The sequence below is a fragment of the Vulpes vulpes genome, chromosome 7 (assembly GCF_048418805.1).
Source record: "Vulpes vulpes isolate BD-2025 chromosome 7, VulVul3, whole genome shotgun sequence".
Taxonomy (NCBI): domain Eukaryota; kingdom Metazoa; phylum Chordata; class Mammalia; order Carnivora; family Canidae; genus Vulpes; species Vulpes vulpes.
Genome location: NC_132786.1, coordinates 45,570,793 through 45,592,680, shown reverse-complemented (window position 1 = coordinate 45,592,680; position 21,888 = coordinate 45,570,793). Strand labels below are relative to the sequence as shown.

The window sequence follows — 21,888 nt, the reverse complement described above, 5'->3', positions numbered from 1 at the left end:
AGAAAAACATTTGCATACTTATTTTATAACCAGCTACTTTATTAAATTTAGTAATTATTTTCCAATGTCTCTTGGCTCTCTCAGAAAATATAAAAATGTTTCCCTTTTTCAATATTTATTCCAATTATTTAATTTGTCATAATGCTTTCCAAACAATGCTAATGATGATGGTGATAGAGCAGAAACCCTGTTTAATTTCTGAATTTGATACAGATTATATCTGGAGTATTTTCATTTACAGTGGTGTTTGTGACTGGCATTCGCTAATGCTTTTCATTATATTAAGTAACTGCCTTCTTAGGTGCATTTTACTTGTAATTTTTATTAGGAATAATTCCAAATTTTACCTCATCTACCACTAGGATTATGAGACTTCTGTCCTTCAATCTGTTGATATGAAAATGATGTTGACAGATTTCCTGATAATGAACCGTGGTTACATGTCTATAATAAATCCTGTTGACAACAGTTTGATATTCTTCTTGATATACTGGCAGATATATTTGGCTCTTTTACTTTTGATTTTGTATTAGTAACTGAGATTGATCTACTTTCTTTATTGAACTGTTACCTCTCCTTTTTACCTTTCCCTATAAAGAGGTCTAATCTGACTCATATGTTGTTTCTGATAGGATATACCAAGATCTTTTCATCATGACAAGTGAAGGCTCTAGTTTGAATATAGGATTCTTGAGCTATGGTACTTTTGTCTGTATGGACATTATTTCACTGTCTTCTACTTCCTCTGTTATCTGATATCTGTTCTTTCTACTGTGTGTAACTTGTTCTTGCAGTCTGGAAGCTTAGGAGGTTTTACCTTTTACTTGGAATTAAGGAACTTTATCAGAATACACACAGGAGTATGTGTATACTTTCCCACTTGCCTGCTGGCTGGACAATAGCTGTTTTGATCTGCAGTCTCCAGTCTCTCATTAAAGATTCTCCTTTCTTATTACTTAAGGAGTACCTTTCTACCCGTTTTTTTTTCCCCCACCTTTAGCATTCTCTATATATCCTCCTATCTCCAAGATTTGTCATTAAGCCTCTAACCATTTTCCTCCGGATTTTATCTTAGTCCTTTTTGCCCTGTACAATGGCATAATTCTTCCCCTCAATTTTCTAGGCCAGTAATTTGGGACCTAATACCAGTCATCTTTTTTTTGAACATTTGTTTAAGTGAAAAAGTGAAAATCACCTTTTCTAGTCCTACAGAATTTGGGACAAATTCTTAAACAAATGTCCTACAACATTTGTTTAAGTGAAAAAGTGAAAATCACTTTTTCTAGTCCTACAGAATTTGTTATAATTCAATCTGCTTAAATGTTTTTAGGGTTTTGTTCAAGTGTGTATTTCCTTCAATAATTGCTTTTACTCGATTTTACCTGTTCCAGTATTCTGCTTCTGTGTCTTCTCTCTGGCTGTTGGTCCCTTTTACATGCATTTTTATATTCATTGGGTTAGTGGGGACTCCCATCTACCCTTAAGGCTGGACTCAACTGCTGCCGAGTTTCACTGGCATGCTGACAATTCTTGGATGTCTCACTCCTGTGGTGAAGCAACCTCCAACCAAGTTTTCTCCAGGAACTGTAGAGCTCTGATCTTTGCCTGGCAGTAACTGAATGAGCCAACAGAACCTAAAGCCTTGCTACCTACATTCTCCAGACTATAGCCACTCCTCTGCTAATAACAAGTTCCCAATAAACTGTCAATTTATTCTCTGTAATATCCAATCTGGAGTTAACCTTCCCTTTTTAAGGCCGTCATTCAAGCTAAGACTTTATCATCTTATACTTCGGTTCCTAGTTTCTTTGTTAGGTCTCTCAGAGTAAAGTCTAGGCACTCTGATCCATTCTGCATGAAACTTACTGGAAAAAGAGCCCTCTTAGTTATTTTTGACCTTCACATAAACAGGTCCAACAATAAGGGTATCTAGCTGCCAAAAGTAGTAGATAAAATGGAGAATTAATGAAGATTCAGGATACCTCTGAGTTACACTGCCTAGGCCAGCTACTGTAATACCACCGCATGATGGTCATTGCCGTTAAGGGTATGACCTCCTATCCCACTCATTGCTCTTTGTCTTGAGCACAATCTGTTTCTCGCAGCATATTTAGAAAAAATAGTTCTAGTTATGTCTCCACTTTAGGAACATGACTCAGTGTGTCCTCTGGTGGCACATACCCGTATAGGCCACAAAGGTAAGGATGCAGCTGAATGTCTTGCCAAAAGGCCTGATGAGCCTCCTGGAGCAGGGAACTCAAGAACATAGGAGGTTTGTGAGGAACTGCTATGTGGCCATTTTTTTCATTTGCCTCCTCCCGCCTCCTCCTGTCACGAAGAGTTTATCTCCTCCTGGGTTCTGATGAAATAGGAGACCTTTCCTTCCCACACTCGGAGGACACACCTACAGACTATAAACTGGTTTGTAGTTGCAACACAGCAATGGCTCCTCAACAGCAGGGGTCCCACCATGCAGGCCGTAGTTGTCACGTGGCCTCTTCTGTTTCAGTGTTCCCCTTGTGGCACATGGAACAAAGAACACAAGGAGCTGGGACTCCTTGTTACTCTTTCTCTGCCTGGGTAAATAATAAACTCTCTGAATCTAAAAAGGATTGTTTCTTTCCTGGCCACAACTGTCAGGCCTTGGCCTTCCTAATGCCTGATAGCCATTTCATCTCTATCTTTGTTAGTAAACAATAGTAAAGGGAAGAGAAAAGAAATGAAAACACTCAGGAACGGTTACAGTACTTTAACAGTTCTATTCAGTGTTCCAAGAAAAGAATGAGGAAGGTCTAGACTATATGATCCCACTGCTCTCTAATAATACCAAAAAAAGGAACGGACCTGGTAAGACTGTAGCTAAATTACAGGTCTGATACCTGAAACACAGAAAGGCAAAGAAAAATGTTCAACTCAGAAAGTCTTAATTGGAATACAAGTTTAAAAAGATTACCACTATCACATAATTTGTAAAACCTTACTTCACATGCAGTGATATATACCTTTTCATATGAAAACCTTCTAAAGATTAAAATACATTAAAATACATACTATCTTTTTTTTCTAATTTTTTTTTAAATTTTATTTATTTATGATAGGCACACAGTGAGAGAGAGAGAGAGAGGCAGAGACATAGGCAGAGGGAGAAGCAGGCTCCATGCACCGGGAGCCCAACGTGGGATTCGATCCTGGGTCTCCAGGATCGCGCCCTGGGCCAAAGGCAGGCGCTAAACCGCTGCACCACCCAGGGATCCCTAAAATACATACTATCACTGGAAACAAAGTTAAATGACGATTTCACATGCCATTTCTGAAAACTGTTCAAAAGTGCAAAAACACACACAAATAGTTCAGTCCAGTAAATCTGGGACAGTATAACTGGCTGTGCTGCCTCTCTCAAGGCAGCAACTTAAGTCCCATCACGCTGGTCTATTTGTCACATCCTATATTTCCTTCCCCAGCTGCTCTCATCTTCTTTTCCTGACTCATCCCACCTTAACTCTTTTTGTTACTACAGTTTACCTTCCAATATTCTCTCCATCCACCTACATTTAAGACAAGTAAATATTCTTTTGCCTAAGAAATCATGGCTGTTCCTATCCCATAAAACAGCACTAGTCTAGCTCAGTGCCTCTCAGGCTTTAATGAACACATATTCATATTAAAACACCTGGATTTGGGGCACCTGAGTAGCTCAATGGTTAAGCATCTGCCTTTGGCTCAGGTCGTGATCGCAGAGTCCTGGGATTGAGTCCCACATCAGGCTTCCCACAGGGAGCCTGCTTTACCCTCTGCTATGTCTCTGCCTCTCTCGTCCCTCATGAATAAATAAAATCTTAAAAAAGTTTTTTAATTTAAAAAAAAAACACCTGAATTTTTGCTAAAACGCATACTGAAAAACAGTATATATTCATTTGGTTGGCATAAGATGGAACCCAAGAGGTTTTTTGTTTTTTTAAAGATTTTATTTATTTATTTGACAGAAAAAGAGCACATAAGCAGGGGGAGTGGCAGTCAGAGGGAGAGGGAGAAGCCGACTCCCTGCTGAGCAGAGAGCCCGATATGGGCCTCCATCCCAGGACCCCATGATCATGACCTGAGCCAAAGGCAGATGCTCAACTACTGAGCCACCCAGGTGCCCCAAAGAGTGCATTTTTAATAAGCTCCCAGATGATGCTGGTGTTGCTCATCCATGGTTCATTGGGATACCAAGGGTTTAGCTAATTTGATTTCACTACTTATTAGCTTAATCTGCATACTAGTTGGATTCTGCTATCAAGTTTTTGGTGTATGTTTTAAAGTAGGACTCTGACAGATGGGTCTTGAATGCTTGTCAAAAAAATATGTATGTTAGGTTTCTGGCAGGTATTTTTATACTTCTACAAGAAGAGAGCACACATCAGAATGTCAATCTTTGCTTGAGGCAAAAAAGCTGCATTGTATATACAGAACCATAACTCCTCAGAATAAAGGGGTTTCAAAAATGCAAATATACCAATTATTTCTAGGTTTAGGTAAACACAGCCATTAGTTGGCTTAAGAGTCCCTTAAGACCCTGGTACTTAAAGTGAAGTCCACAAACCAAGATCAACAAGACATGGCACTTGTTAGAAATACAGATCTTTCGATCCCTACACCTAGAGAGAAGCAACCTGCCTTTAAACAGGTTCTCAAGGAGAAACAAAGTTCAAGAAGCACTGCCATAGCACACCCACATTAACTGGCTAAATGTGAAAATGATGGAAAATAAGTATTAGTATTTCTTCATATGACAAAAAGCATTTCTGTAGGGGCAAGGTAATAGAGAATAAAAAGTTTGATGAGTTACCCAGGGAGCCACTCTCTAAAAATGGCCGTGGTTCATTACCTATTTAAATGTCCTCTGGTGGCACCAAAAGTAGTAATCTTGGAGAAAGCAGAGTAGTTGGATTTCCATTCATTTGAATCATTGACTAATTTGCTACATAAAATCAGCTCCTCCCAAACCTACTTAACTGATATATTTTTAAGGATAACGTGTGTGCTGAGAAAACTACATCCCTATTTAAATTTGCTTGTTTCACCATCAAATCAGACTCCTCAAATAGGAGTAGGGGCAGAAGCCAAGGACATGAAGGATACATGAAGAACTGAAATGAAATAAAGAAGCAGGTATTATTCTTTCCTATATCCACAGTTTTCATCAGATTTTTCAAGCGTTTCATTAACCATTATAAGATGAATGCTGCAAATGTTTACAAGTGGTTTTTTTTACCATCGAGTTTCCTAGGACCTTCATATCCTTGCATATATTGTGAACTTGAGAGAGAGCTGTATGCGGTGATTTTTCAAACTTTTGTCATTTTAAGTCTGAAGTACTTTGATCTTAAGCACCAAATACTCCTCAAATCCAGAACAACCTCTCAAAGCCACAGCCAAAAATCATCCCTTGCAAACTTGAAGGAGCGTCCTTTAACTCGAATATTCCGGATTCTAGTTAATAAAACTATTTTTACCTAGCACTAGACTTGAGTAAATTCTTCAAAAATCAAAGAAAATCTACTTTTTAAAAAAAATTACATGCAATAAACACTACAATGACAAGATTCAATAAAACATGGGTTAATGTTTCACCTTATTTAACCAAAATTAATTTCCTAAAGGACTAAGAGCAAACTTGTTTTAAAAGTGGTTTCATCTATGATATTCAAAGACTGCAACGTAGTTATAGGCCCAAATTTCTCTGAATGAATCAACCAAAGATGTAACAATAAATCATAATTGAAGTGTTGGGTATAGGACAAGATGTAATATTCAAAAAGAGTAGTAAAAGCTGGGCATTTTGGCAGTTTTTAGTAACTTACAAGATTTGGAAAACATCTTCTATGCTCATAGTAACCACACAAACAGGAAATACAAGTTTTAAGAACCACAGAAAAGAATAAATATGATGTCTTAAAATATCTACATTAAAACCTATTTTATAGGGCAGCCCCAGTGGCGCAGCGGTTTAGCGCCGCCTGCAGCCTGGGGTGTGATCCTGGAGACCCAGGATCAAGTCCCATATCGGGTTCCCTCTGTCTGTGTCTCTGCCTCTCTCTCTGTCTCTATGAATAAATAAATAAAATCTTTAAAAAAAATAAAAAATAAAAATAAAACCTATTTGATAAATTTTAGATAAAAATTGTAAGAGTGACTAAAAATAACTTCAAACAGTGCTTATCCAATTAGCCATAATGAAACGAAGTATGTCAACATGCCAGAATAAAGTTACCAACATTTACATGAACAATATTTAACAAATTTTAAGACTTACCAGTATTTTTAACTCTGCTTTTTAGTTGAGCAGAATGCCTTTTCTTACTCTTTGATTTAGGAGTTTTATCTTTAGATGCCAGGCTGGCCTGTGCAGATGCTTTCCTTGTCTTGAATGTTTTGGTTACTGTTGTCGGATCTACTGGATCAGGCATACTGCTAAAGCTTTCTAATGACTCTTCATCAAACTGGCGTCTTCTTCGGCCGGTATCTAATTGATTTTTGCGATTACTATTTGTAGTTTTCTCTACAGATGCTGGAAATCCAGTCTTGATAAATGGTTTTTCTACTTCACCTTCTTGGTCATATAACCACGCTGTCCTACTGTTTTCCACCTCCTCTTCAGGCTGTTTTTGATTCCTTACCAATGAAAATAAATTTTTACAGTTATGATGATAGAGGCTATAAAAACATTTTCACAGAAATATGTAAATATTATATAGGCTAATGTACTAAATTCCTTTAAACTTTTTTTTTTCTAAAGAAAGAGCAGAGGAGAGGGAGGAGAGAGAATTTTTTTCTAAAGATTTATTTACTTGAGAGAGAGAGTGTGTGTGTGTGTACAAGTGGAGGAAGGGGTCGAGGGACAAGCAGACTCCCCACTGAGTACAGAGACCCAATTGGGGCTCAATCTCAGAAACTTGAGATCACAACCTAAACTGAAGTCAAATGCTTAACTGAGGCACCCAGGTAGGTACCCAAGAGAGACAATCTTAAGCAGTTTCCATGCCGGGCTTGGAGCCCAACACAGGGCTCAATCTCATAACCCTGAGATCATGACCTGAGACGAAATCAAGAGTTGGATGCTTAACCAGTTGAGCCATCCAGGTGCCCCTCTAACTTTAGTATTAGATCCTTCTCACTAAACCATTTTCACCGGCAGAAATTCCAAACAGGTCTAGCATTCATTGATTGGGTGGGGGGTGGGGTGGGGGGGGGAGGAAGGTAGAAAATTTTTTAAAAAGGATGGGACATACAAGGAAAAAACAAAACACTTGGAGGAATAGCTGAGAAAGAGTCCTATGTTAGTAGAGGGTTTGGGAATATACATGGATCTGTGTCACTTAAATCCACTCAAACAGAATTGGAATTTGGTGAAAACAACTGTTGGTATAATTAGTAATTTATTTCTCCACACATTAAGTCTAGTTTAGTTCTGATGGTCTGGTGTCATTTTCCAAATTTTATCTGCTAAACATTGGCATCCTTTAATATGTTAATAAGTACTTATTGATCATCTAAGTTTGGAAAATAGACAACATTAAATATGTCTGCAATATTTCTCAAAACTTTATACATGCCAATGTGCTAGACAAATGTCTTAGAAGGGAACACAGTGAGCAAGACGTCCAAGATTTTTATCACAGAATCTCACAGGAACAACAGTGTTCCAAAGAACATGATTTAGGACACTGACCAAGAGTTTAAATTAAGACAAGATTAGCAAACTTACAGTCTACAGGCGGCCAAATTCATCCTGCTATTTCTGTATGGCCTGAGAACTAAAATGATTCCCTTTTTTAAAAAAGATGTTAGGGATCCCTGGGTGGCGCAGCGGTTTGGCGCCTGCCTTTGGCCCAGGGCGCGATCCTGGAGACCAGGGATCGAATCCCATATCGGGCTCCCGGTGCATGGAGCCTGCTTCTCCCTCTGCCTGTGTCTCTGCCTCTCTCTCTCTCGGTGTGACTATCATAAATAAATAAATTAAAAAATAAATAAAAAATAAAAAAATAAAAAAGATGTTATTAAAAAAATAAATAAAAATAAAAAATAAAAAAATAAAATAAAATAAAAAAGATGTTATTTGTTTATTTATTATTTATTTTGGTGGGTGGGGGGAGGCAGAGGGAGGAGAGAAAGAATCTCAAGCAGACTCAGCAGAGCTCCACACAAGGCTTGATCCCACCATCCCGAGATCATGACTGGAAATCTAGAGTCGGGGACACTAAACCAAGTGAGCCACCCAGGCACCCCTAAAATGATTCTACAAAAATAAAGTAAAATAAAATAATTCTTATATTCTTACATGGATGAAAAAAAATTAAGGAAAAATAGTTTGTGACACGATTTATATGAAATTCACATTTCAGTACCCACAGATAAAGTGTTACTGGAACACAGCTGCTTGTTCACATACTGTTTATGGCTGCTTTTGTGCAAAAATGGCAGAAATAAATGGTTACATAGGCACTATATGGTCTGCAATATTTATTATCAAGTGCTTTCCAGTAAGAAAGGTTTTCTGACCCCAGCTCAAGACTACAATGTTTCATCTGACCTCTTGTTATCTCCTGCCATTTAATTCAGGGAATCTACCTATAATAGTTGAGATATTGGGGAGGAGATGAGATCTAATCTAAAGTAGGTCAAATATCTTACAACCTTCATCTAGTAGTATTAGTTTCTAGCTCTCAAGTGAACATAAGGACAGATATCAAATCAAGGCAAAAGACACTGTGTCAGGTCTTATCCCTCCAAAATCAATCACCTCGGACACTCTGACTAAAACACTGAACTGTTCTAACAGGATTAGTGGCAAATGTATGCCTGAGAAGACACTTGGTAAGGTATCAGTTTAATATTCTCAACGCTAACAAGCTAAACAATAACAAGCATCCTCCCTGTGTTTTCAAATTGCGTATATAAGATATAATCACAAAAGTGATATTTAAGAATATCATGGATTATGTTCACAATCAAATACCTTTGTTTTTCTGCTCCAATAGAAGAACTGCTTTCAAAAGGTTTTGGAAAAGCCATATATTCTGTTTTCCCTGAAGAATTCTGGGCTAATGGTTGCTGGTGTTCAGTAGGTGTAGAAATATTCTGAGAAAATTCTCCAAAATTAGAAGGAAATAAAGGGCTAAAATTCATACCTAATAAATAAAAGAAGATATCAATAAAGAAGTACCTAAAGGTCTTATGACGAAATTAAGACAGTTTTAAGTAGATATGTAGCTCAAATCCACCAGAATAACTGTTATATATAAACTAACACTCATTTGTTCAATCACTGTTAGAGAGTTCAGCCCACTAGGTTTTTGGCATTGATAATACGAAAATAAATAATCCCCTTCAGAGCTAAAAGTTAGAAGTAACAGTACTCGACATTCATCAAATTACCAGTACCACACACTCTTGTAGGCATTTACCTATTATTTTGCTTAATGCTCGGAACAACACTATGACATAGGTATTAATTCTATTACAGAGAAAATCAGCTCAAAGATTAAATAGCTACTAACTGGAATAACTCATTCTTTAAATAACATGCTGGGGGGGGGGGTGGTGAGGGAAGGAGCAAACAACACAGGACACATGCTGACAATCTTTTGCTCTAAGGAAAGGAGGCCACTCCCCTCATTTGTACCACAGCTACCGCACCCATGGCACTCCACTAAGCACTACTGACATTCCTAGCTTCCTCACGAGACTCTTAATTACTTTTTTTTTTTTTAAGATTTTATTTATTCATGAGAGACACAGAGAGGCAGAGACCTAGGCAGAGGGAGAAGCAGACTCCCTGTGGGAAGCCCAACGTGGGACTCGATCCCAGGACCCTGGGATCACAACCTGAGTCAAAGGCAGATGCTCAACCACGGAGCCACCCAGGTGCCCGGACTCTAAATTACTTTAAGCTGTTAGTTTTACTTATCTGAATCCCAGTCATTTATATAGTATCTGAGACATACCGGACACAGAAAAAAAGTCTGAAAAAAAGCTGAAGCTGAATAAAATTAAATCTAAGCCTACGCTAAGCTTTAGTCTAGAAATTTATCTCCCTACCAAGACTTGAAGCTCCTCTGGAAGAGCACTGCTTTAATCATCTTTTATCTCCTAATCTTCTACACAGGGCCTCGTGTGCAGCAGCCCCAGGATAAGTTAATTCCCTTTTTCCTTGATAAACAGTTGCTGAATAATTCAAAGGTGTAAGGCTAAGCAATCATTCATAGTAGTTTAGTTAATTTCATTAGCAACCATTTCAACCTTTTCACTATAAAGAATCAACACAGAAGGGTTTGTTAACTTTCTGTGCACATACCTCCTACCATTCCAGGAGACTGATAAAAATCCACGCAATAGACAAACAATATTCTCAAGCACTTTGCATTTATTTATTTTCCTCTTAAGTTTTCAGTCACTTACCTGGTGCAAATGATGAAAAATTAGTAAATCCGGGTAGGTTAAATAGATTTACAGGCTGTGATGGAAAGCTGAAAGGACAAAATAAACTGGGAGAAGAAGGCTGTGGTGCACTACTGCCTCTTTCCTGGCTTCCAGGTTTTTCTGGGTGCTGATTCTGCTGGCGCATAAGTTCATTTAGCATTTGTTTCAACCTATAAATATTTAAGAAGTCAGTAACTCCAATCAGTTATATAGCCTTCTATGTACAATACTTTTAGAAAAAATACATGTAAAAAGTGATGCAAGAGCATGCAGAAGAGGTGGACTGTCTTGATATCTACTACCAGAAACACCTACTCATCTGGCAGACTTTCTTCAGTAACTTGGCCTTTGGAACAACAACTGCACTTACCACTTCGGCCACGTAGTAAGCAAAACATAAGAAACTCATTCACTTTTGTTACTGAAAGCTTTACTGAGAGAGAATTCACATACCATACAGCTCACTCAATATAAGTATGAAATTGAACACTGAAAATTTTTAAAAACTAAAGTCTATAGTATTAAAGGGAAACATTGGGCAAATCACTGTTTACAAAATTCTCAGAGATAGAGAACACTTGAATATTCCATTTTGCTTCTACCCTTTACTCCCAGAAAATAACCATAACACACATGCTCAGTTTTAGCATTTACTATACAGTGTTACTGCTTCTAACAAACAGATTACCTTTGCACATTATTCTGTTGCCATGTTAGCTGAGTATAGCACTGATTCAACTGGTGCATTATAAGGTGTACTTGAGGAGAAGCAACATTGCTGGGCATAACACTGTAAGGACCTGTGAGAAGAGTTTGCAGCAGACAAGACAGCGTCTGGGGAAAGACGAATTGTCATGGTAGTTACTAATGACTTGAAAAATGGGCACTGCTTCAAAAACAAGATGTAAAAAATTTACTTTCATAATAAACTTTACCTGCTGGTCTTGCATCAAAGTCTGACAAATACTGACACTGAAATCAAGTTGTTTCTTCAGCTGATTAATTTGTTCTTGCCATTGTTCTTTCTCCTCTACATAAGAGAGTTCTGACATCCAACGAAGGTTTTCCTGACGTTGCATGCTGATATTCTGCTGTCTTGTCTTGGCTAAAGGACGATAATTTCCATCTGCTGTAAAAGGGCGACTATTCTTCCACCTAACGCAGATATAAAGCATTAGGTCACTATATGTGATTAGTTGGTTTTTTAAATCTGTAATACATCCTGTTACCATGGTTCGTAGACCAGTATTTTCTTAAGATCAAAGGACTTCAAAACTATGGTAATGAGGGAGAGGTGGAGGGCAGGGGAGAGGGTGGTGAATGGGAATTCCAGATTTCTAGCTTTGTGCAATTATCATTTTTAATTTTTTCCACTTTTTACTTATGTCTTATACAGAAGTGTCCATGTAATTCTATATTTTACAAAATGAAAATACTGTATCACAAGCATTTTTCCATTCTTCATGCTTTAAACTTAGCCACAAGACACTCCATCATCAAGTGGAACTCCTTAACCATCTTTTGTTCGTGAAACATTTTTCATTGTTAGAAATAACAATGTAAATGAGTATTTTGTTGATAGGCCTTTTTCAATTATCTATGATTTTCAGTTTTGCTTAGCTCCCCCAAACAGCTTTGCTTAGCAAAGATCAATGCTTATGAATCTTGATCCAGTCTAGCTGGGATCTTAACAAAACTCTCATGATACAATTAAAAATATATTTGGTCTTTTCCCAGTTGCCAGCAGAGCTCCCAAAACTCTCAGCAACTACTGAGAGACAGAAGTATCTTTTGATATTCATAATGGCCCCCTTTCAACCATAGCTAAATTCATGCTCATGACTCTTGGCAGGCCCTAGATAGCTTCATGAAGGGGATGGGTCACTAGAAAAAACAACCAGGTATTTGCAGCGTTGGAACTTTCAGCCCCACCTCAATCTTCAAGAGAGGGAGGCACTAAAGCGAGTTTAATGTCAATGGCCAATGCCTAGGGAATCAGACTTCTACAAAAACTCCTTACCAAGCTGGTTAGGAGAGCTTCTGGGTTGAACACATTTAAGTGCTGGGAAGGTGGCGCACTCAGAGAAAACCCTCTTCCCCCAGCCATTCCTTGTTCTATGCATGTCTTCCATTTGGCCGTTCCTGAGTTGCATCCTTTATAACAAGCAGAGTTCATGAGTTGTTCCAGCAAATTATGAAACTTAAAGAGGGCTCATGGGAACCCCCAAATTTTTAGCCAAGTCAGACAGAAGTATGAGCACATGGAGACTTGGGGCTTGCAACTAGCACTGAAGTGAGGGCAATCTTGTGGGACTGAGCCCTTAACTTGTGGCAACTGCCCTAACTCCAAGTAGTTAGTATCAGAATTGAACTGAATTTATGATACCCGGCTGGTTCAGAGAATCAGAGAAGTGCTTAGTGTCACAAAGACCTGAGACTTCAGGAATCCAAGAAAAAGTTAAGACAGTGAAACTAACCTGTTCTTAGTTTCTTTTATGTTGTAAGAGTTATGATTCGCACTGTTAGGAGGATACATAGAAAAGTTATCATTCGAACTTGCATCTTGCTCTTCTTCTTCCTCCTCTTCATCTGTCCGAACAACTCCTTCAGAAAGGTAACCATCTTCATCTCCTTCTTCATCTAGTGCACACTGGGTAGAACCTCCCCATGTTGCCATGGTTCTAGAGATTAAGAGCCAAAAAGTAAGAGATCATTTTGGAGATCAGCTAAATACTTTACCATCTACTATGTGCCAGTCATTGTATCATGTATGCATGTATGCATATGAAACTTGTGTGCCTGTATAAAATTTCACTTAATTATAGTACCAAGGTGGGTGGTTCTCTCCACTCTCTCCACTCTCTCCACTGCTAATACACAGAATATGTTTACTGTGCCTTCCACAAAACAATTCTTCAAATAAGTTATAAGTGTATCCCCTAGAATTTTTTTCCTAAACTAAACCCCTTCACAATTTTTAACTTCTTGAGCAACAGTTTTCTAGATCAGAGCTGTCCAAAGAACTTTCTGCAATAGTAATAATGACCTATATATGTGTATCCAATATAGTAACCACTAGGTACACATGGCTAACGAGCCCTTAAAATGTGGCTAGTGGGACTGAGAAAGTGAGTTATTAATTTTATTTAATTATAATATGAACAAGTACATATAGGTATGGTGGCTGCCACACTGGAAAGCACAATTCTAGAGCCATGGTTCCCAAACATAGATGCTTATCAAAACTATCCAAAGAACTTTTCTAAAGTTCAGATGTGTGGTACTCAGAAGAGAAAAAAAATACTATGATATAATTTGATAAAGTCTGTTTGAGACTTCAAAACAGAATAAGCTCTTCCATGAGGAAAAGAGGTTTGTGCAATGTCCCAGAAATGCTACTAGAGGATACCAAAAGGTACAGTCACAACAAATTTGCATTTCAAAATGTTATCTCTGAATATTCCCATATAGGTAAGTAATTAACCAACCTTACAGATGGCTAATTTTTTAGATATATTCTAAATAGGAAATTTCAAGTGAAAATTCTAAAAATTACATTTTTTAAAGCATTACTTTTTATTTTCTTAATTTTTGAGAGAGTGAGTGAGCAAGCATGCGAGGGAGTGGGTAGCAGAAGGAGAGAGATACTCTTAAGCTCCACGGAGTGTGGAGCCCAATGCAGGGCTCAACTTCATGACCCAAGACCATAACCTGAGCTGATATCAAGAGTCAGATGCTTAACCAACTGAGACACCCAGATGCCCCAAAACTAAATTTCTTAATCCTTAGGAAATTTACAAACAGGAGATTCCTCATTTAAGTAAAAATGTGCTTATTTCTGGCCTGTTGGGTACTACTAAGTAACAAGTGTTTCACTTTTATAAGCGTAAAACTTAACTAAGAAAATAAGGTTTATACGCTCAAAAAAACCTATTATCACCTATTTGATCAAGTGCCTTGAGAAGTCAGAAAAGAGCTGGATTTAGTTAAACTGAGTCACTAAGGTGATGCTTAAGCATTAGCCTCACTGGAAAGAGCAGATTTGTGCTAAGAGGAGAAATGAAGCTGCCTGCTCACCACCTCACATGCCTTAGGTAGGTGGTTTTGTTTTTCTTTTTTAAGATTTTATTTATTTATTCATGAGAGACAGAGAGAGACAGAGGCAGAGATCTAGGCAGAGGGAGAATCAATGTGGGACTTGATCCCAGAACCCCGGGATCATGACCTAAACCAAAGAAAGACACTCAATCACTGAGCCACCCAGGCACCCCAGGTAGGTGGTATTAAAAGAAGATTTAAACACTTCTCTTACTTTTCTGTTCTACTCTGTTGAGGCGTACACAGGTTCTCAGATCCATCACTTCTCAATGACACAGCCACAGGGGATGTAGTTTCAGCTAGACCTTGCCTCCTCTGATGTTCAGCCATCAGTGCTTCAAGCTGCTTTCTTCTCTGCCGTAGCTCTTCCCTTAACATCTCATGTCTTCGCATTTCTGACCACAGCTATTATTTTAAAAATCAGAGTCAAGTTAGTACGAATATCTGGATTTGTCTTAGCCTTAAAGAATAAAAGACAAAGACTTCTATTTTCACTCTATGCTTTTTACACTAAGAAATCCCATGGTTAAAATATTATTTTTGTGATGCGTAAGAAAAAATGAGGTATTAATTCTAATAAAAGCAAGTAGTAGTCAAATATACTTCATCAACTATTTGGAGAAAGTCCTATCTACAAATCACATATAAATAAAAGGCCAAAGAGAATAGGTCTTTCTAACTAAAATGATTACGGTTTGCTGCAGCTATTCCTGAAATACAATTCTGCCAAATATTTGCTAATAATTTTGAAATTATTTTGAAAAGATCCCAACTTAATTACTTTTTTGAAACAATTATTTCCTCCCAACTAAAAGACACAAAACAAGCTGCACTTGAAATCATCTTTCACAGATACTCAGTTTTTCCTTCAAGACGTGATTAAAGACTTGGGAACAACAGATACAATAATATACAATACCTCATTATCCACTCCTGAAGGATCTGCAGGCTCAAAAGCAGATTTGCTTGTACTGGTTTCATTCCCATTAACAACTGGGGTTGAAGTAACAGCTGGGATATATTTTTTTGTGGGACAATTACCCGCACTAGTGGCTGACAGCTAAAAAAGGATTAGTAAAAAACTATTATGAGGAATTAAAGCAATTGTTAATTTAATTTCATAAATGTAGTTATTTTACCATTTTCCTGGGGCTCTGATACCAAATTTAATTTGTTACTATCAGACCTCAATTACTATCATGATCCAAAGAAAGCCTGACATAACAAACAGATGAAAAGAGAGGGTAAAGTGGATGAGTAGCAGCTACACCTCAGAAGTGGCAGAGACAAGAGGGATAAAATGCTACTGTGCAGATTTTTATATACTCAACCCAACTCTCATATATATTCTTCCAGATGTTAGACTAGGGAGAAGGGAAAAGGACTAAAGTAGAAAAGATGAAGAGTCTAGAAAGAAAAAACTCGTTACAGAGAAACATCATTTAATGTGTTTCCCTTTCTTTGAAAATAAAACCTGACAGTAATAAAGCTAACCAAACGTTTTTCTTTTTCTTTTTTTTTTTTTTTAATTTATTTATGATAGTCACACACACAGAGAGAGAGAGGCAGAGACACAGGCAGAGGGAGAAGCAGGCTCCATGCACCAGGAGCCCGACGTGGGACTCGATCCCGGGTCTCCAGGATCGCGCCCTGGGCCAAAGGCAGGCACTAAACCGCTGCGCCACCCAGGGATCCCAAGCTAACCAAACATTTTAAGAAAAATCTCAAAAGAAACTGGTGTTCGTGTCCTGTGTTAACCTTACTCCTACTCCTGATTACCTGACATGGTCAAAACTTACTCATTCTCTGTCCACTCTCAAAGGGTATTATTTGATAAGCAAAGTACAAATATTTAAATTAATTTCCTTAGATAATTCATGATGGTTTAAGAGCTTTATTATGCAATTTTAGGCCAATAAAAGACAGAAATGCTATTCCCTTAAATGCAAAGCTGCAAACAGAATATTTTAATATATTAGTTATGAATACTCATGTTCTGAATATAAAGTAGCTAGCCCAACAAGTGAAAAAATAGAAGTAATCAGTCAATTCCTATGTGCTTTCATAGTAATAAATGTATATCCCTAACACATTTCATTAATCATAATAGTGATATAAATGTGTCACCTCAACACTAGAAAAGAGAAGAGTACTTTCCAATGACATTAGCTTTTAAACATCTTTTTTTCAGACAAATGGAAAGAAAGTTCCTAATTACCTGTAAGTCAGGGCATGCCTTCTGTAATGCTTGAATTTTCTCTTGAATCTCAATCAGTTTCTTTCTTTCTTCCTGCAATTGTCTGAGCTCTCTCTGTTGCTGCTGTAGTTTAGCCTCATAAAACTTCTCTCTATAGTTAAATTGATATTACATTTTCAGCTCCAATAAATCTGATGGTAGCATTAAGCATGACCTAATACAGTATCTAGCCAAGTAAGTACCTTCCCTATAATAAGCACTAAATTTTTATTAAATTATGCCAATGAGCTTAACATACCTTGCCTTCTCATTTATTCCAGCATCTTTCTGTGCTTTACTGGCATTTCCTCTAGTATTATTTGCACTTTGTTTGTTGTCTTCTTCTGCTGGGTAAAAATCATCCAAATTTGAAGTATTGGCAGAGATAACTCCATGATCTGCTGCATCATCATCCTAAAAAGCATCATTAAATTAAAATAATCTGGAAATCTGACATTATCTGATTCATACCTTAAATACCACTATTTTGTAAAATTTATAGAACATAAATATTAAAGCAGTAGATTAAGTAAATGATTTTTTAGAGGACACTGAAGTTCATCCACTACCAATGGCAGGAAAAGTACTAAAACAAAAAAAGGGTATATTTATAATCTGAGCTGCCAATTACCACTAATGACAAATGTTAAATTGCCTTTTATCTTGATCAGATACTGAGGTATCAAAGAACAGATTCATAGAGAATATGAAAAAGAACAGAAGCATACCATGAGAGCTGGGAACTCTTGATACTAAATTTTTCTTAGAATGTAACTTTTTAAAAAAATTTTATTTGTTTATGCGAGAAAGAGAGAAAACATATGAGTTGAGGGAGGAGTAGAAGGAGAGGGAAGACTATCTTAAGCAGACTCTGCACTAAGCACAGAGCCCAAGGCAGGGTTCGATCTCACAACAGAAATCACGATTGGAGCCGAAACCAAGAGTTGATGCTTAACCAATTGATCTACTTAGGCACCCCTTAAAATGTAACCTTTAGATTTATTATTCCAAATAATCATATCCACTGTCACTTGCTTAATTTTTACTTGCTTAATTTTGTCACTTGCTATATTTTGTCACTTGCTAAATTTTCTATTCTCAGTTTGGTCTTTAATTTGCCTAACCAGTGACAATGGCTCATAATACAAAAACTAATGAAAATATATGTCATGATTATTGGAAAAACAACTCAAGTTCTTAGCTTCCTAAGGATAGGTCTACATCTGTTAAAATCAATGAACTTATCCTAAGGGAGGTGGAAGGTTGTTGGATAAAACTATTGTATTTTTTAAAAAAACATTTAACTCTACATAATTTTATATTTATTCATGTTTTCTCTGAGTACCTCAACTGAAACTTTAGCCTTTGGAAATATCATGCTAATAAAACCTTACAGAGTTAGAGCAGACTCAATTATAAAACTGACTAGGCAATTTTAAGTTTATAGATGGTGTTATTTGGTCTTCTTACTCATCTAAAAACTAACCTAATTCATTCCTAGTATGGATAAGAAGATTAGAAAGAAACTGAATTGGACTACAATAATAGAGAAGCTGCATCATTAGGCCTTTTCACATAAGAAAAAGTGGAAAAATTAAAAGTACAAGAAAAAATACAAAACAAAACTGCCTGATGTTTCAGAGCCAGTGAGAAGGTACCTGAATAACTGTATATCAACTCCAACACTAAAAGAAGAAAGTAAGTGACTCAAGACTTACTGTTTTACCCCATTTTTTTGAAAAAAATCAAGCAGTATTTACCTGTACCATAGCAACAAGATCTTGTAACTGTCTTAATTTCTGTTTGGCAGCCATAAGTCTATTGATCTTCTGTTCAAATTCAGCGTCTTCTGCAGCCTCATCAACCAGACTGCTCCTATGACTAGTTAATGAAGCCCCACTGACTCCTTCATCTTCTGCTTCTTCTTCTTCCTCATCGTCTTCACCTTGTGCACCATGAATCCCCTGTTCTCCTCTATTATAGTGACAATCTGCTGAAAGCATGTGTCAATGAAATCAAGACTTTAATAAACTTGAGAGTATTAAGAAAGAAAATCCACTTCAAAAAAACTATCAATAGTCAATCATACCTAAAGAAGGAGGCATGTTCAGAGTCCTTATGTTGGCAGCAGACCTGTTGTTAATTTCACAATTAGAATTAACTGATCTCCCCTCTCTATTATTAGAAACACACTGTGCATTAGAATTACTATTTACTTCATTCCAAGTGGCAGCTACTTGAGGATTTCTAAAAGAAAGGAAACAGCCTGAAGTTACTTAAGGTAAAAAAAGAAGAAAAAAGAAAATCAAAGTTTTAAAACTGCTGATAAAATAATCACAAACTATGAACATCATTGGCTATTTTTCCATTTAAATTCATATTCTGAATAATCGGCTCTTGCGTTCCATAAACGTCTGCTATTTAGAAATTTAAGAAGAAAAATACCCAAAATAATCAAAATTATACCTAAAAATAAAGAGGAGGGAAAATGTTAAGTTAGATACTTCTTTATGATTTACTTGCATTTGATCTAACAAACAGCAAATTTACTAACCTACTATACTTAGTGCTTCTCTATTTGTTTTTCTTTACAGGGCAAGTAAGATTACACTGGCCAAAACAGGAGACTTAAGCAGACTTACAAGAGAAAAGCTTAAATAAAAAGGAAGTACCACTTTATTGAGGTTTTTTGGTTCCATGTTAGAAGCATTCAGTTAGGAAAAACATGTTACAAAAAACAAACTTTAAGTTCTTACCGAATGTTAGTAACAGGTTCAGAGTTTTCATGTTCAGAATCATATTCTGACTCTTCAGTTTCTTCATCTTTTGTGTTTTCATTTACAGCATCTGTCATCATATCTGATGTTTGTTCGTAATAATGAACTAGTTCTCTTAGTTCATTCAATCTCTTTCGAACTTCATTTAACTTCCTGATAAACAACAAAAATGTATATATAAGACCCATTTTAGCAAAATAAAGTATGCAGTATTTCCATATAAGAACAGCCAGCAGAGACAAAATCCAGACCTAGTCAAATACCCAGGGGGTGTGACTACAAAGTAATGAATTTAATTTCAAGGATAGAGCTTACTCATCACTCTATTTTCTTATGACTATTAATTTATTCATAAGAGAGACAGAGTGAGAAGCAGAGACATAGGCAGAGCTATCTATTTATTTATTCATAAGAGACAGAGAGAGAGAGAGGCAGAGACATAGGCAGAGGGAGAAGCAGGCTCCTTGCAGGGAGCTTGATGTGGGATTCAATCCTGGATCCCAGGATCATGCCCTGAGCTGAAGGTAGACACTCAACTGCTGAGCCACCCAAGCATCCCTATTTTCTTATGTCCTATCAGGAACAAAAGCATAAAAAAAAAAAAAAAAAAAGTTTCAAGAGGTTATTTGAAGCAGACTTGGTTTCTTAATAAATAGTGAAGTACTAAATATCCAATTTAAATACTATCTCAGGCAAATCAGGGATGCAAACATTATTAGGCCTTTATAGAAGATTCCTGTTTATAACATATAGAGATCTATAAAGTGTATAACATGCTTACGCAAAATATTAAGTTTGTTGAGTTTCCATTAAGTGTCAGAAAATATGCCAATGTTTTTTTGGTTTTTTTTTTTGCCAATGTTTTTTAATCTGTCAAACACCTGTATGAACAGGTATATTATTATTCCCATTTTGCAGATGAAGAAACAAGAGGCTTAGTGAGGATAAGTTATTTGTTCATGGTCACAGAGCCTTGTGAGATAAAATTTCAAGGCTTTCTGACTCTAAGCCTGGGCTCTGAATTTAGAATCATTTGAATATAAAAATCTTTTGTTGCAATCCCAGCTATTTCTAATCTTTTTTTTTTTCTTAAAGATTTTATTCATTTATTCACAAGAGACACAGAGAGAGAGAGAGAGAGAGACAGAGACAGAGACACAGGCAGAGGGAGAAGCAGGCTCCATGCAGGGAGCCCGTGAGGGACTCGATCCTGGGTCTCCAGGATCACACCCTGGGCTGAAGGCAGTGCTAGACCGCTGAGCCACCTGAGCTGCCCTATTTCTAATCTTTTAGCTAGAAAATGGGAAGGCATTAGCTCACAAAAATTACCTGTATTACAATGTCAGATTTCTCTTGGACAGCTCAAAGAATATAGGTCACACACACACACATATACACTCACTCTTCTACCACCTCTTCAAGAATATTTATCATTTGGGACACCTGGATAGCTCAGCAGTTGCGTGTCTGCCTTAGGCTCAGGGCATGATCTAGGGTCCAGGGATCGAGTCCCACATCAGGCTCCTAGCATGGAGCTTGCTTCTCCCTCTGCCTGTGTCTGGTCTCGCGCTCTGTCTCTCATAAATAAATAAATAAAATCTTTTAAAAAAAGAGTATGTATATTATGTAAATTCGGTTTTTCCAGAATTTTCAACAAAAAAAAGCCATAATTTATCCCCATTATTCAATTCTATTCTATGTAAACAATGTTTGTAAAAAGGTTTTACTGGAGTTTTTCAGTTGGATTTAGATGTCCTTCGTTTTCACTCTCATTCTGAGAAACTAGAGAAGCAACAGGATAAGGAACAGATGATGTGAAGCTGTTGGATTCTCCATTGACAACTGGTGCTAAGCCTATAGGAGCAGAGGGCGCTGAAGTTGTACTTCTCTGATCCACACTTCTTTGTGGAGAAGCTGAAGAAGGCACAACTACAAAAAAAAAAAAAAAAAAAAAATTAGACTAGACCAGGTAATGTAAGTAAACAAATATGGCATCAAAAAATATTCACACACACACACAAAAAAATATTCATGCAGCTTGCTTATATCTAAAACTAAAAAGTAAAAACCATTAACATCTTAAATTCTGTAGCTTTAAATTTCAGAAACTTAAGGACATAATAGCCAGGCCGCTTGTTCAACAAAAACATTTAAAACAGAAAAAAAAAAAAAAAAAAAAAAAGGAACGACAAGGTGGAAATTGACAAGAACTATTACATTCCAACTTAAAAAGTGACCAACATATTCCTCTGATAAACCTGATTCTAGGTTAAGTTATACAGGGCAAATGTGTAGGATGTTCAGCACCCCATCTAC

The 21,888-nt window shown here is 36.9% G+C and overlaps 2 protein-coding genes across 51 annotated transcripts in view; one reads left to right on the top strand and one right to left on the bottom strand.

Moving 5' to 3' along the window:
• The window catches only part of FRG1 (FSHD region gene 1), a 128,999-nt gene extending 118,967 nt beyond the window's left edge, over window positions 1–10,032 (top strand). The window contains exon 10 of the transcript XR_012002594.1: window positions 10,022–10,032. The gene's annotated coding sequence lies outside the window, so the exon portion shown is untranslated. The remainder of the gene's footprint in view (window positions 1–10,021) is intronic.
• Window positions 1–21,888, bottom strand: part of PCM1 (pericentriolar material 1) — an 80,330-nt gene that overhangs the window by 31,133 nt on the left and 27,309 nt on the right. For 30 of the 50 annotated variants that reach the window (XM_072763689.1, XM_072763662.1, XM_072763644.1 and 27 more), the window contains 14 exons: window positions 21,300–21,501; window positions 19,552–19,725; window positions 18,885–19,042; window positions 18,556–18,785; window positions 17,055–17,209; window positions 16,778–16,907; window positions 15,479–15,619; window positions 14,774–14,964; window positions 12,939–13,142; window positions 11,397–11,616; window positions 11,150–11,295; window positions 10,441–10,631; window positions 8,999–9,170; window positions 6,296–6,654 (listed from right to left, as the gene is read on the bottom strand). In XM_072763689.1, coding sequence (XP_072619790.1) covers window positions 6,296–6,654; window positions 8,999–9,170; window positions 10,441–10,631; window positions 11,150–11,295; window positions 11,397–11,616; window positions 12,939–13,142; window positions 14,774–14,964; window positions 15,479–15,619; window positions 16,778–16,907; window positions 17,055–17,209; window positions 18,556–18,785; window positions 18,885–19,042; window positions 19,552–19,725; window positions 21,300–21,501 — 2,673 coding nt within the window. Of the gene's footprint in view, window positions 1–6,295; window positions 6,655–8,998; window positions 9,171–10,440; window positions 10,632–11,149; window positions 11,296–11,396; window positions 11,617–12,938; window positions 13,143–14,773; window positions 14,965–15,478; window positions 15,620–16,777; window positions 16,908–17,054; window positions 17,210–18,555; window positions 18,789–18,884; window positions 19,043–19,551; window positions 19,726–21,299; window positions 21,502–21,888 lie in introns of all 50 variants that reach the window. The other 20 variants (XM_072763649.1, XM_072763685.1, XM_025984555.2 and 17 more) reach the window with 1 other exon arrangement.